Source organism: Terrapene carolina, unplaced genomic scaffold (assembly GCF_002925995.2).
Source record: "Terrapene carolina triunguis isolate 2854851 unplaced genomic scaffold, T_m_triunguis-2.0 Scaffold242, whole genome shotgun sequence".
NCBI lineage: Eukaryota > Metazoa > Chordata > Testudines > Emydidae > Terrapene > Terrapene triunguis.
The window spans coordinates 2723618-2738925 of record NW_020664593.1 but is presented as its reverse complement, the minus strand read 5'-3'; the positions used below and the strand labels follow the sequence as shown (position 1 = coordinate 2738925).

General features: G+C 46.9%; 1 protein-coding gene across 2 annotated transcripts; it reads right to left on the bottom strand.

The window, feature by feature from the left end:
• Positions 1-515: 515 nt before the first annotated feature.
• On the bottom strand, positions 516-14855 carry TNFRSF1A (TNF receptor superfamily member 1A). Of its 2 annotated transcripts, none has more exons than XM_024202449.3 (10): positions 14662-14855; positions 6679-6853; positions 6020-6148; positions 5511-5657; positions 3511-3589; positions 3194-3276; positions 2855-2977; positions 2496-2542; positions 1481-1631; positions 516-905 (listed from the first exon to the last, which is right to left on the bottom strand). In XM_024202449.3, exons 1-10 carry the CDS (start codon positions 14698-14700, stop codon positions 637-639), a joined length of 1242 nt encoding a protein of 413 aa, XP_024058217.1. In that variant the 5' UTR covers positions 14701-14855; the 3' UTR covers positions 516-636. The 2 variants fall into 2 exon arrangements, with proteins under 2 accessions (XP_024058217.1, XP_024058218.1); XM_024202450.2 differs by having other exon boundaries at positions 2505-2542.
• Positions 14856-15308: the final 453 nt, after the last annotated feature.

Here is a 15308-nt window from a genome sequence, read left to right as displayed (position 1 = left end):
CAAACACATTCAAAGCCACACTCACTCCCATCCATGCACACTTGCTCTTGTCCATGCACACACGCACAGTGACACACATACATGTACTTTGTTAATGCTCTTTTACATGCGTTTTAGGTACAGAAAAGAGCTATAGAAATAGCACCAATCTCACCTGACTTATCAGCACCCGAGAAACCCCATTACTCCCCTCGAGCAATAGAGGAACAGGAAGCTAACTTCTCCCTCTTTCTTGTGGTGGCACCATCCAACCCCTGAACACCCATGACTGGGCCCCAATCAGTGTTCCCTTTCCAGGGCTGGGAGTTTGGGTTCTGTGTTATAGGTTGGCCTCCATGTTTTGGTCACAGAATCAGTCTGTTTTGTCTTTTCGGAGGTGCTCCCCTGTGGCAGTTGCTGTAGGACTTTCTCTTGGTTTGAAGGCATAAGTGACTTTGTGGTTCACTGAAAAGTGATCATTAACCTTCCACCAGCATCACCTGCTGCCAACCCCAACAAACATACCAGAGGGGGTGGAGACGCACAAGAAAGAAAGAGTGGATTAGAATCCTCTCTGAAGAGGAGGGACAGAGCTAGAGAAGGGAGCACTAAAGCAGAAGAGGTTAGAGTTGCCTGTGCAGGAGGTATGAATGGGGGTTAGGGCTGCCCGGCCAGTGCCTCCTGGATAGCCTCGCTGCAACCACTCAGCTCCATCTGGTTGAGGACGTAGCTGATGCGCTCCACTGTGGCACCCTGGCCCATCTGCAGCCTCCATTGTCTCAGCATCTCGTATTGGGCATCCCGCACGCGCCGCTGCTCCAGCTCGATTCGCTCAATCTCATAGTCACTCAGCCCCAGGCGTCGCACAAACTCCTTCCACCGAGACAGCAGCACATGGTCCGCCACAGTATAGAGAACAACAGGGTCTGGTGAAAGAAGCAAGGGGACATCAGCAGCAGGGTCTGGGGAAGTGGAGGGGGGATGCAAATTGCACCAGTGTAGTCTGAGGTGAGAAACATGATGGTGCCATGTAGGGAAGCACCTCCCCCAGATCAGGTCTTGCACCCCTCTGAGCGATCACACAGACACATGTCACATCTGGGTCTGAGCCTATCTACAAATGAATATGGGGGACCCCGCAAGCTTGTTCACAGGAATGGTCTTGCGTACACATGCACACACATGCCAGGCCATTCTTGTAAAGATGCTTGCACTGTGTCACTGCCATACATTCACACAGTAAAGTACAGCAAGCCATAAACTCACCAAAACAAGACTGTCCAAGACTGGACACATGCAACAGGCCACTCTCGGCTGGCCTCAGGCAAACACCAACACATGTGAACTCATATGTACTAGATCTGTTTGGGCACAGGGCTGCAACTGATGTACAGAGTTGTCATGCACATATGCACACAGGTGCACATGCTGCACAGGCACATGCACATCCCACCCCCACGTGCATGCAGAAATCCTGTTTCTCAGGGGAAGCTGCACTCACTGTCTGGGAGTTGAGTCTTTCCAGCAGGTCTGACACAATCTGGTAGCTCCTGTTCAACCATTGACCTTGGCACAGCATTGGCTGTCCACATATTTTCGATCTGGGGTGGTACCGGAGCAAAGGTGGCAGCTTTCCTCTCGTTTATCACAACCTGTGAGAGACAAGTATTTACTCTGGAATCACCGCTGGGGCAGGCCAACACCACTATATCTGAGGGGAACAGCTGCCACTGCACACTTAACAGGGTAAAGAGAGATGTGGATCAGGGACTCAGGAGTTAAAACTTCCCCATGAGGGAGGGGAACCCCCCACAGACACCTTATTTGTGAGGATGGAGTCAAACATTTCTTACTCGCACAGCAAGAGGGTTAAACTTTCTCTTGGCATCAGAAAATGGGGGTCTAAGAGGAAACATCTACAGAACTGAGTCATGCCGGGAGCCCAGCTCAGGGCCCCATGCTCTCAGAGACCTCAAACGAGTTCCAGAGGAGGGAGGGGACAGTCCCTCTTTATACAGTCTTGAGGAGACCCCGATACTGCGCTCAGCTCTGAGCTCCTTAATCCCAGAGAGGTAGCGACAAATTGAAGGAGCTCAGAGAAGAGCCACAGAAATGCTCAGGGAGCTGGAGGGATCAAGTTCTGAGGAGAAATTCAATGAGCTAAATCTTCCAGGCTTGACCAAGCCAGGCATAAAGGATGGATGTGTATGTAGGGGGGCAGGGTGGGACATGAGAGCCATCTGCAAGTGTCTGAGAAGCATGAATCCTGAGAGAGAGAACGGGGCAAGATGAAGCCTGGGGATAGGAACTCAGGAACTATTCCTCACTAGTCGGGGGGTCTGTGAAACTGAGAAGTTGTCTCTTTATATATACAGCCCAGAGCCCTAATGCTCGGGACGTTCAGACGTACGAACCCTGAGAACAGGCTGAGGGGAAGAATATTGCCCTGGGCCCCAGGCAGGTGGAATGGGACTGAGGGGAATGATAATCTGAAGGTAGGTTTCTGCACTGAGTACCTTGCTTACTTCAGATACCGGCTCCTTCTTTGGCTGCTGCGTAGAAACTGAAAAAAAAGGAGAAATTGTTTTCACTTCCTTCCCTCCAAGATATACAGAAAAAGCAGCTCAAGCCCATGGGTACCTCCACAGCTCTGACTTCACTCGAGGGATTGTGGTGAAATGCACAAATCCCAGCAACGAGCTCATGGGAGGGATTCTCATCACAGGCGTGAGAATAGATGCAAGACTGTAAGAACTGCCAAAATCAGGACAATGAGCTCATCTACTCTGGCCGACCCCCATATCTCCCTCCCTCCCCTCCCCCACCCCCCCAAAATCCGCCCAGCCGGTATCACCACAGAGACTGTTGTACTCACCACATGAGTAAAAAATAGCCGTTGTCACTCTTTGACGGTATTGCTTGATCAATTTAACTGCAAAGAGCAGCCCAAGGCTAGCTGCAAGCACAACAACGAGGCCAATGAGTAAGTTGGTATGACCTAGATGAGGGAGAGAGATCGAGTGAGTAACGGAAGGAAGGGGAGAGGGTGGGAGTAAGGACAGGAGCAAGACTGGAAAGGGAACATGTGAAGATGGGGAGGGGAGTGAAAGCAGAGGAAAAGTGGGGAGAGAGGAGGATGGATAGGGCAGTCATAGGGCAGGGGTGATGGGGTTGGTAGTGAAAGCAGAAGCAAATGTTGGAGAAATGCCAATACCCTGCGTACTCCAGTAGTCATTCTTCACTGAGGGGGAACTCGGTATTGCGGCACAGACCTTCTTACATTCTTCTTCATTACAGCTGAAAGAGGGAAACAGAAATCTGAATGATGTGGGGAGTGAGGGCACCATGTATCAAGTATTCCCAGGGACTGCCCCATTTCACAGCTCCTTGCAAATCTGCCTGGTGACAGCACTGGGGGCAGCCTGAGCCTGGAAGATAAGGTTATTCAATCTGCCTGCAGAAGGTCAGTGTCTAATGGAGTCCACTCTCACTGTTGCACAAGTAGGGGGAGCATAGGAACAGGAAACCAACCTGCTGCAAGGGTTGCAGTTATTTTTGTGTAGGAAGTATCCAGGGTGACATACACAGATCGTGTCACTGTCCTTTGCACCTGTAGAGAAAAGAGGGAAATGTCAGTCCCAGGGGAGATGACGGAGAAGGAAAATCCCTCTAGGGTGGGGAGAGGATAATCTCTCTTTGGGGGTAGGGAAATTGTTGTCAGGAAGGTGAATCACTCGATGGCACGGGTGTTTGAGAGGAGATGGGGGCAGGTGTGACACTCCCCGGTAGATGGTGGTTGGGGAAAACTGTTCCAGAGCAGGGGGATCACTCTCGGGCACAGGACAGAGGGAAACTGCTCCAGTGTAGCAGAAACTGGGTTGAAGGATGGAAATAGAGAAGTACACAAGGGAAAATATTCACTACAGAGCAAGCAGGAGGGGAAGGAGAGGGAGAAGTGGCTCCAGAGCAGCAGGCATGGGTGAGGAAGCCAGTCAGGACAGGGGGGGGAGGGGGAAATAACTCTGAGGTGTGGGATGTCATGTGTGGGCAATATCTATAAGGAAAAATGCTCTAGTGTAGTTGTGAGGGAAACTGCTCAAGGGGAAGTCACACCATTTTAGATGTGGGAGGGAGGGAACCAGCTAAAGGCAGGGCAGGGCAGAGAGAGGCAAAACTCACTTGAGGAAAGGAGGGAAAATGGCTCCAGAACTCATAGGGGGGATGGGGAGAGCACTAGGGGGAGGAGGGAGGGAAATAGCTCTAAGTCAGAGGAGAGGGAAGGAAATTGCTCAAGGGCAGGGGGAGAAGGGAAGTCACTCTAGGGCAAGTGTGAGTGTGTGCAAGTGTGAGAGAGAGAGAAGCCGGAATGGGAAGGGGCAGGGCAGAGGAGTGGACTCGCCTAAGGGGCAGGGAAATTCATACCAGGGAAGGTGTGAGATGTGGAAGGGGAAAATTGCCAAGGAGAGGGAGACTAGCTTCAGAACAATTGGGGAGGGAGCTGTACTATGGGAAAAGAAGGAAAACAGACTACAGGAGAAAGGGGATGGAGGGGATACAGGAAGTGAGTCTAGGTCAGGAGGGAGGTGGTGCAGAATTAAGGCCTGGTCTACACCAGAAAATTAGATCGGTTTAACTATGTTGGTCAGGGATGTAAAAAATCCACACCCCTGGCCTGAGTGGCATAGTTAAGCTGACTTAAGTCTCTGTGTAGACAGTGCTAGGTCGATGGAAGAATTCTTCAATCAATCTAGCTACCATCTCTCAGGGAGGTGGATTATCTATGACAATGGGAGGCATTCTCCCATCAACATAGGTAGTGTCTACACTGAATCGCTACAGTGGTGCAACTGTAGCATTTCAAGTGTAGACAGACCCTCAGTCTCTCCATAAGGAGAGGGGTATGGAAAAATCACTCCCAAGTCAGGGAGAGGCTGGAGGAGAGAACTGCCCCATGCAAGGGAGAGGGAAATCAATCAAGGACAGGGGGAGCAGAGGAGAAAGTGTTTCTACGGCAGTGTGGGAGTGCATCACTCCAGGACATAGGAGGTATAAAACTGCTCCAGAGTGTATGTGAGAGTAGGATCCTTCCAGGGCTTGTTGAGGGGAGTGGGAAGACATTGCTCCAGAGCAGCAGGGGAGAAGTATCCACACCAGAGCAGAAGGAAATATTTACTCAGGACAGAGAGGACTGGCTCCAGCACAGGCAGGGTGGGAGGAATTAATATGAAGCAGGAAATTTCTCCTGGGTATATGGAGGGGGGGAAAAGTTCACTCTGTGGTACAGGAGAGAGATATAATCTGTGATGGGGGAGCAAAGATTGCATGGAGGCAAGGAGGAGTAGCGAAGACTGTAGAAGGTGAAATCATTCCTGGACTCAGGGAAATACAGTAGGAGGGAAGGAACAAGAAATTGCTCCAGGAGAGAAATCACACCAAGGCAGGGGATATGGCTCCCCCAAGGCGAGTGGGTGGGAGGAAGGGGTGCTATGTCCTGCCCTGGCAGCAGTAGCAGCTGTCTGTGTTACACTCACAGTTTTTCAGGATGGTCCCGTTGTGGCATGGGCTGCAGTTCTTACATTTGAATAAAGTATTGGGTTCGCTCTGAAATTGGTTGGGCAGACAGCCACAGACTGTATCCTTCTTTTCAGTGCACTTAGACAGTGTTATCTGCTGTAATTCTGAGAGGCGACAGAGAGGGAGAGAGATGATTCCACCCTCTTTCCACCACTGGGTCCTCTTCATGGTGACAGCACAGGCCGGAAACAGACATCATCATCCTCTGTTTTCCCCAACTAAGAGTTGGTACCAAAGAGCCTGACGATCACTCCCTACAAGCTCATGTCCTCATCAAAACACCACCACTCCATTGCAATTACCAACACTGTCCCTATCCCTTTCCTCCACTGTTCTTGTCCCCATCCACCCACCTCCACTCTATCCTCATTCCTCACTGCCGTATCTCCATGTCCACTCCTGCAGTCCCTGTCCCGCCACCACCACCCGCTTCCCCCATCCCCATCATCCCACGGGTGAGACTCACCTGAACGGCACCGTTGGCAACTAATGCATTTCCTCAAAGTGTTATCCGTAGCCGTGAACGTGCCCTTAGGACATGGCATGCAGTTGGGCGCAAGACTGTCTGACTGACAGTCTTCTGCCAAGTAAGTCCCTGAAACAGAATCACCTAACAGGGATCTGACAGGCATAAAGAGACATTCCCCTAGGGCAAATGAGAGCCAGGTACACTGTAGGGGACAGGGGAACCCAGAGCTGAGAGGCTGCTCTAGCTATAGGCAAACTAGACAGTTGCCTAGGATGGCAGCTTTCTGGGGGGTGGCCTCCCATAGCATTGCCACCTGGCATGCTAAAGGGTGGGGTGATTTTGTAGTGGGAGGGGGCAGGGGTGAGGGGCACGTACTGAAGTTTTGCCTAGGCAGCAGATTGTCTTGAGCAGCATCTGGCTGAGAGTGCAGGTAAATGGTATGTTTCCTTAGCCCCAGCAGGGGATGCACTCACCAGGGTGAGGGGACAAGGGGAGAGGAGATCCCATGACTAAAAGTACATGTCTCCTTTACTCCAGGATGTGGCATTCTCACCAGGGATAGCTGGGGAACAAGAGATATTTGGACTGAGAGTTCAGGAAACAGGAATGCCTCTCTGGCCTTAGCAGTAAAGACTCAGTGTTACACTCTACTGTACCTGCGTGGCATCTCATGCAGCAGTGGGTCCTGTTGGAGTGTAGGTATGCTCCCACCTGACACTTTGGCTCCCTCTTCTTTCTCCCCAGGGCTGTCCCATGGATTTGTTGGGTATCTGGGTTTGGGGCTACTCCCAAGCATTCCTCAGCCCACACCCAGGCCAGAGTTAGAATGAGCTGGAAAGGGAAAAGACCACTGTGAGAAAACATTTCCTTGGGTAGAATTCACAGCTGAGCCTAGCACCAGCCTGTCATGACAATGAGACCAACTGAACTGACCTACTGTTTGAAGAGAGACTGTAATGGATATAATGTCTATGGACTAATATGACCCACGTGGAATTTTAAGGAAGGACTGAAATCCCTTCACTTGAGTCATGCAAAAGGCAACCTGATTCCTGATGAAATCTTTTTTTGTAACACATTTCACTGTTTAAAAACTAATATGCTCCAGGACTACAAAGACAGACATCCTGAGACTTTCAAAACTGTCTAGAAAGCTTCAGAGCAATGTAACATCATTACAGCAACTCACTCATCTATAATTATAAGAGTATTCCCCCACCTCTTTATTTTAATGTTTTTGTTTTGTCGGTGTTTGGTTGTGGGAAATTGCTTTAACAGAATAATTTATAAAGCTGTGAGCTGAAAATATTTTTGACTGCAGTCTTATTACTATTTCCATCCGTAAAGAAAAATTATATTTTCCTTCCTCATTTAAAAACTTTTTTACTTTGTATGTTACCTCACACAGATTATTGAGAAGTTAAGCACTGGGCTGTGAGAAAAGAAAGAACACCCTATGTGAAAAGTTTTTAATGCACTACACATCTAAAAGCTAATATTTCGGTGGCTTATATAGGCATAATGAGTTAAATAACATTTTTCCCTTGTACCTGGGGTGGGCTGACTTCTCAATGAGAAGTGTGCTGTGAGAATGTACTTGTTTTGCTTTGCTTCTGTGAAATTGTTTTGATCTTTGTTTTTATAAGTTCTTTGTAATTTTATTTGAGTGCAATGTTTTCCTAACTTGCTCTTGTGAAAGGGATTAGTACCAGTTGCAAAGAAATAGACTTTTTTCTGATGTGAGAACTCTAGCAAAGTGAAAGCTAAACCAATAAAGATAAAAAAGTGTCGTGGTTGTGGGTTTAGGAAAAGATAAGCATACAAAGATGCCTATTACAGCTGTATGCCATCCTATTCCCCTTTCAAAAGTTAGTCGTTTTTAAGAGAAAGTTACACATGTGAAAGCCTTTCAAAACTACAGAAATGGTAGGAAAATGAAACTCTGGCAAACAGGGGGACCTCCTCTCTCCAAAAATGTCAGAGAGCTATGAATTATAAATAACAGATAAGAGACTGTCAGCTCTTTCAGTTGCCACAAAACAGTCAAAGAGAGACAAAGAATGTATTTAAATGCACATTTATGTGATATATTGAACCAGCTTGTGGGTACTCCAAGGCTCAAGTCCAAAGATGTTTGCAAGAGGGACTTGAAAACTGTCAACATCAACACTGCAAGCTGGGAAGATGCAACTAGCAACAGGCCATACTGGAGTGCTACAGTGCACCAGGGACTCAAAGAGGCTGAAGAGAGGTGGTTGAGAGAGGAAAGTACAGCAGGCCTCAAGAGCTAGTAGTGTGCCAACTTTATCTTCTTGCCCTGTGCCTTATACCCACATTATCTGTGGCAAGAATAGTCACTCAAGAATTGGTCTTTTTAGCCACCCACAATGCTGTAGCACGACACATAGTAACTGAACTGCTTTGGCACTCATATCATCAACTTTCAAGATGGACAGTTGCCATTAACCAACTCACATGGAAGCAAGATGGATTCCACAGTTCCAAGGGTAAGCCAGTTAGACAAAAAGAACTGATTGCAGCAATTGATTATTTGCTGGAAAGAAAGTGGAAGAGCATTTATGCAGATGGTCTGATAATTATGAAGCTGATGTTCTAGCCAAAGAAGCAGCTTTCAACAAGATACCATGGGAATTTATAAACATGAACCAAGGTGTAAATAAAGTACATAGTATAAATATAGGAAATACTAGAAAAGCCCAGGCCAAGCATACAGAACACAAGGTCATGTAAGTTGATTACTCTGATACCACATCTTCAGGCATAACAGACAAAGGGACAGGGATGAATCAGATTTTGTGAAAGCAGTTACAAGACAGTCATTTCTAGGTTTTACAAATACATAAAAGGCTAATAAGTTTTATTACTGATCAAGATCTGAGGAATAATAAAGAACTATAAACCAAAGATGAACCAAAACGAATGACTCAGCCTTTTAAAAAGACTTTTACACACACAAAATGCCATGATAACTAGTTCCCAAGAACTATTAAGGACTTTTGTTAATGCATATCCATGATGATTTCTATAGAAGTAGTCATTTAGGAATCCATGACAGCTACCAAGCCCTGAAGTAAGCAGCATACTGGCAAGACATGCATGAGCTTCTTTGAAAGAGGTTGTTACACTCCATAAATAGCAACTCACCAGGACAAGGTTCAGACATCCTTTGCAATCCAGAGAAATTGCTTTCTCTTGGTCAGATTTACAACTTGACTTTAGTGGACCCATTCCACAGATCAAGATGGGATAAGTATATGCTAACTAACACCTGTTTGTTTACAAAATGGATAGAATTTATTCCCCACATTAAACAATAGTTCAAACCACCAAACCACAGCATGTGTGCTGGTGAATCATGTTTTTAGTCACTGAGGCATACCTTGGGGAACAAGAATCAGAAAGCGGTTCAAGCTACAGGTCTGTCTCATCTTACGCTGGGGTTACGTTCCGCGGTCAGTGCGTAAAGCGAAAACCGCGTATAGTCAAAATTACATTGAGTTGAATGGCGGGCGGAATCGCCCGCACTACAGGTACAGTATTAAAATTGGTATTTTTCTCTTTTTTGTTGGTTTTTATTTTTGGTTTTTGCCGACCGCGTAAAGCTGAAATCGCGCATGTTAAATGCGCGTAAGATGCGACAGACCTGTCTGTTTCTGAGACCATGGCAGCTATATGTAAAATACTGGGGATTAAACCCAAAGTTACACATTGCATACCATTTTAGTTATCTAGGCCAGACCCCCTCTACTGTACTGCATTTTGCTGTTTCATCAAGGAGCCAGTTCTAGCTCTCTGTTCCACATTTCTGCCTCCTCAGGTAGCTGTCTGCACCTGTTGCAGTGCCTGTCAGTTGGGATGGGGAGGGAGAGCACATATATATGCCCATCCCCTGCATGTGCTGGTGGTGATACAATGCACAAGCCTCACCCACCACAGCTATAGGCTGGTGCAGGGAGGCATTGAGAGTCCCCCTCCCTGGCCATCTTCAGCCTGGCAAAACCCAAAGCCACCACCTCTGCAATTCACACCCTCACAGGCACTCCTGCCTAGCCTGAAAGTACTGTAGATGTCTGCAAGTGAGGGGGATGTGAGCAAGTAAGAGGAACAAGGTGAGGAAGAAAACAAGAGAGAAGAAAAAGAGGGAGCAAATTGGGGAAGAAAATAAATAGTTGCAGAGGGGAATAGAGGGGCTGTTGGTGAGGACAAGTTGGCTACAGTATTGGAATTAGAAGACAGTGGCTAAAGTACTGAAATAATCATAGGCTAATCATTATCAGTTTGCTGAGTTTTTATCTCCTTCAGGAAGAAACATTTGAGTGAATATTTCAGGGGAAAACAAAATTTTACAACATAGATGCTTTATTAAAATGTAAAGAATAGGTAAGCTCACTTCCTCTATTCTGTGTATTTTAATGTGTCATTCATCTGTGTTATACAATAGTTTGCCCCCAGACATATTCATTCCAGTGTTTTAATGTTTGTGTTCTAGAACAAACATTTGTGTAGCATCTACACTAGAATTTACGGTCACGTTACAGTGTTAAATAACATGTTAAAACAACTAAAAATTCAAGTGTAAACAAGCCCTTATGTGTACAAGTACACCAGCTTTTATGGTATAAATATAGCACATGATGCTACTGGGGACTTTTGGGAGGAGGGGAAATTCAAGCTCATCTGTGGACCCAGCTGCTTGTGCCCCTGCACTTTTAGATTAAATTTTTTCCACTGGCTGTAGGCTAGTTTCTCTGTGCTAAATGTTTGTAAAGCAAGAATACAAATATTTAATTGGTGAACGCAAGCTTCAGTGTTGCCAACTCTCATGACTATTTCGCAAATCTGAGTCACGCAATTACATGAGAATCTCAACTTTCTTTTTTAAAAGAGGGAAGTTACTGGCCCTCAGAACTGCAGAGAAAAAAGCTTGAAAACGTGACTCAAGTGCTCCCTAAAGACTCAAAAGCCAAAAATCAAATAAAGAAACCCAACTTGTATTTTTTTTTAAATATTATGATTTTGGGGGGCAGGAGTCATGATGCTTTAATAACATATCCCCCAGTACCCACTGCCCAAACATGGTGTTAGTGGGTGCTATACTGCACAGAAAACCATGGGTGAGTCAGAAGGGAGCACTCTCTCCTTTGAGTCAGTACTAACTCTCATATATAGGTTTTAGGGGGTAAATGCCACTTAATCCTTCCCTCGGTAAGGCAGTGGTTCTCCAGTGCTGCTTAGGAGAGGAGAGATTCCTTTCTTTCTGACTAATCCCAGCAACTGAGGAGTTAAAGTCTCCAGGCTGGCTGGCAAGTCTGGAAAGCAACTGCAATTCCTGTAAATCCAACCTCTTGCTGAGCCAGGGACAGATTAGGGAGGCAGCTCATTAAAAATGAATTGTTTCTGCTATGCCAGGAAGTCAGGAACAGAGAAGAGAGGCAGCTGCCTGGGGCCCTGGGGAGAGAACACCAGAATGACACAGTAACCCCTAGAGTCACTGAATACTAAAGAATCCTTCTCCAGGAATACTCCCCTGGAATATAAAGCCCTGTGGAAACCCCAAAACACAGCTTCACAGGCCCCCATGGAGAACCCAATTCAGGTTCCCTGGAGATTTCTCAAATTGAACTATCCCTCCAAGAGTCAGGGTGAATAAAGCCAGACAGGGAGCACTGGAGAGGCAGGGGAAACTGGAGGTGCTGAAGGGCATTGACTACACAAGATGAAAGATCAGAGGGCGCCATTTCAGGTTGGGGGGGGAGGGGCAACTTTACGTTGTTTTTTGTAGATAACCTAGAAATTAGCTGATAGGACCACTGTATCTAATTTCTTTATAAAGAAAGAAAAATATATACAAACACCAATTAAAGCCATATATTAAGTTTATATGTAAATTTAGAACAATCAGGGGATAGTACAGCTAGATATTCCCAATCCCAAGCGTTGAGGTATCAGTTCTGGAACCTTAACACAGATATCAGAAACACAAGTTTGATACTTTGTACACTATCTTTAGTAGAGATAAATAAAAATAAATAAAATCTGCTTACTTTCTCTAACAGACACACTCTGTGTTACTGCTATTATCTACTCTATTTTAGTCAATTGTTTTTCACTCCACTAAAAAGGTATTTACTTAATTAGTAACATATGTGATTAAGTTTTTTTCCCCTCTTTTATTAAGAATGCAAATTTATTTTTCTAATTATTTTGGCATTTATGTTTACCAATCACAATCATGTACGTGACTTACTAACATTTGACTCCATCATTACTATCAGACTTGGAACCACATTTATTCTCATATAAATTTTAAGTTATTTTACAAATATAATTAAAAATACAATTTGAAATACTTCATCTGCACAGTGTCTAAAGTTATGTGTTTAGCTTATTTTAAAAACAACTGGCACAGCTAAGGTGAGTACAAGCTAAATTTACATTCTAGAAGGATATTATTTGATTGTACCACTTTAAATAATGAATGACAAAGCACAATATGGTAATAAAAGTAATAATGATAATTACTCCAGCCAGGACAGGTTAGGCATTTTAGAACTCACTACTCAAAGAATTAAATTTAAGCATAAGAGAGAAATAAAGTTATGAAATGCACAGACCAGTCAAAAAAACTAAAATAACAGAGAATAAAATTACAGAGAATATATGTGTATTGCGCATTTCAACAGGAAGTACCAAGTAGTAACAACAACAATGATAATAATAATACAAGTGTGTGAGAGAGTGTGCACGCGCATTGGGGGAGACTGTGTGTTAGTGTCTCTGGGGGGAGACTGTGTGTGAAAGAGTGGGAGTAAGAGACTGTGCATGTGTGTGTTGGGGAGGATTGTAGGGGGGCGACTGTGTGCATGTACCTGAGCTGTCTCTAAGCCATGCACTCAGGAGACTGAACGCTCCCACTCCTGAGCCAGAGGCACCAGCACAGACAGGTTTCCTTTCCCTCCATACCAGCTCAGCAGAGACCCACTCAGGCATGGCCACCTCTAGCATTGGTTGAGGTCCCCCAGCACCTTGCCAGCCATGGATCAGTTTCCCAAAGAAGGGGAGACTGCCAGGGCCATGGTGGCAGGAGCTGGGTGGCTGGAGAGCAGCAGCTGCTGGCCAGGCACCTAGCTCTGGAAGGGGTGGTTACAGAGGGCTAAGGAAAATAGCCACCCACAAGCCCCCCGCCCCCATAACTCCACCCTTATTCGTAAAATTATAATGTGGTATGAAACTGGGGGGGGGGCATGTGCCCCCCCCAAATGGCACCCCTGGGAATGGGAGGGACTGGGGGAGAATTGGACACAGGAAATGGGGCAATAGGAATTACTGAAGAGAATTAGATACATAGGGACAGGAAACACAACATCCATTATCCAAATTTGTGGAACTGGAGGGTATTGGATATGTAGATGGTGGGAGGACTGGAGGGACTGTTAGAGCACTGCATTTGCAGGAGGAAGCAGAGATGTTGTAGGATTGTGGAAGTGACTGGGGAACCTCAGGAGAAGCATCTCCTTGATAGTTGGATTAAGTGTTATTTCCTGTGGTGTGACAGTGGGAGAAAGCAGCCTCAGGTCACTCACCAATCCAAGTGGGATATGGCTAACCTTCAGCCTAGTTTATGTAAGGGAACCCCACCAGAGGAGTGCAAGCTCACGGACTCCCATCAGGTGTATGCAGTGTTATTGTAGCCATGTTGGTCCCAGGATATTAGAGATAAGATGGGTGAGGTAATAGCTTTTAAAGGACCAACTTCTGTTAGTGAAAAAGACACGCTTTCAAGACAAAGCTCTTCTTCAGGTCTGGGAAAGGTAGAAGAGCTCTGTGTGGCTGGAAAGTTTCTCTCTCTCACCCACAGAGAAAAATATATTACCTCTACAACCTTCTCTCTCTAGAACTTATCAAGGACAGGAGCACAGTCTTTCTAGGGCAGAAGTCGCCAAACTGTGGAGTGCACCCCTAGGGGGCTGCCGAGGAACATTGGGGGGGGGGCGCAGCTGGGGCCCAGGCCAGCCCCTACGGGGGGAGCGGCACCCAGCTCCACTCCTGCCCCGCCCCCAGCTGCAAGCCCGGTGCCCCGCTCACAGCCCTGCGCCCTGGATTCCGGCTGTGGGCCCAAGACAGGGTCCCTGGCTACCGACCTCGGCCCCCTCCCAAGGCAACGCTCCCCAGCTGTGGCCCCAGCCTTGTCCCCCTTACTCCTGTCCACGCCCCTCCCTCCAGGAGCCATGGCCCAGCCCCAGCAGGGGGGGTGCAAAGTAAAAAATGTGGGGATCACCAGTGGAGGAGAGAGCAGCTCACGAGGGGAGGCAGGTTATCAGTACCAGCCTACTTCTACAGAGGGGGAAAAGGAGACCGCAAAATGGAAGGGACTCACAAAAGGCACATCAGAAAATAAAACTCAGATGGCCTAACTCTCACTCTCCTCCCAATTTTAACCCACCAGACCCCACAGCCCTCCCAGACCTGGGGATACAACCCAGGAGACTTGACTCCCAGTCTTCCTGCAGTCACCAACCAGACCCACACCACTCCCAGCTCTGTGCTCCCATTAACCCGACTCTCCAGCCTGGTGACTGACTGTTGGGAGTTAGGCACTCATCCCAAGTGTTACTCACCGTAGCCACCAAGGCAGGGGAAGGCTCCGGATAGGCCATAGTTCTGTCGTCTCCTACGTCCCCATGATAAGACCCCCGTCTACAGAGAAGCCCCCCAAGGCCAACGCGAATCTAGCACCAAGAGACCGAACACAAACTGAAACTAGTAAGTTCCGCAACTTCCTGCCAGCAAAGGGTGAGAAAGCAACAGGAAAGGGGGGGGGGCAGACGAGGGAGGCAACATGGAACTGTAAAGTTAACCCTCCCCTACCCACAGCACAGAGACCAAGAGATTCAGCCCTTACCCCATTCACTCTCCCCTCTCCATGGGACAAAAACTCAGTCGTTCTCATTAACGCCAACCCTTCCCTCAGGGTAGCAGACATCCATCTTCCCTACTAATCTTCCTCATTCTTGTGGGACAAGACAGACCCATCCCTTCCACCTCATGGGTCAGAGAGAAACCCAGAGATCAATCCCCAACCTCCTAGTAAACCCTCCACAAGACTGAGAGCTTGTCTCTCTCACCAACAGAAGCTGGTCCAGTAAAAGCTATTACCTCTCCCACCTTGTCTCTCTAGACATGAGACTCAGCTAACCCGTTTGTTAAGAGCAGCATTCAAGAAGCCATTTGCAGTGTAAAACTCTTATTAAACCTACTATGAACA

Coding starts and splice junctions, on each gene's coding strand:
- TNFRSF1A (XM_024202449.3), bottom strand. CDS start 14,700: ATGGCCTATCCGGAGCCTTCCCCTGCCTTGGTGGCTACG. Junction 3,277..3,510: donor AACTGCAACCCTTGCAGCAG/GTTGGTTTCCTG, acceptor TCCCTCTTTCAG/CTGTAATGAAGAAGAATGTA. Junction 2,978..3,193: donor TGACTACTGGAGTACGCAGG/GTATTGGCATTT, acceptor TCCCTCATCTAG/GTCATACCAACTTACTCATT.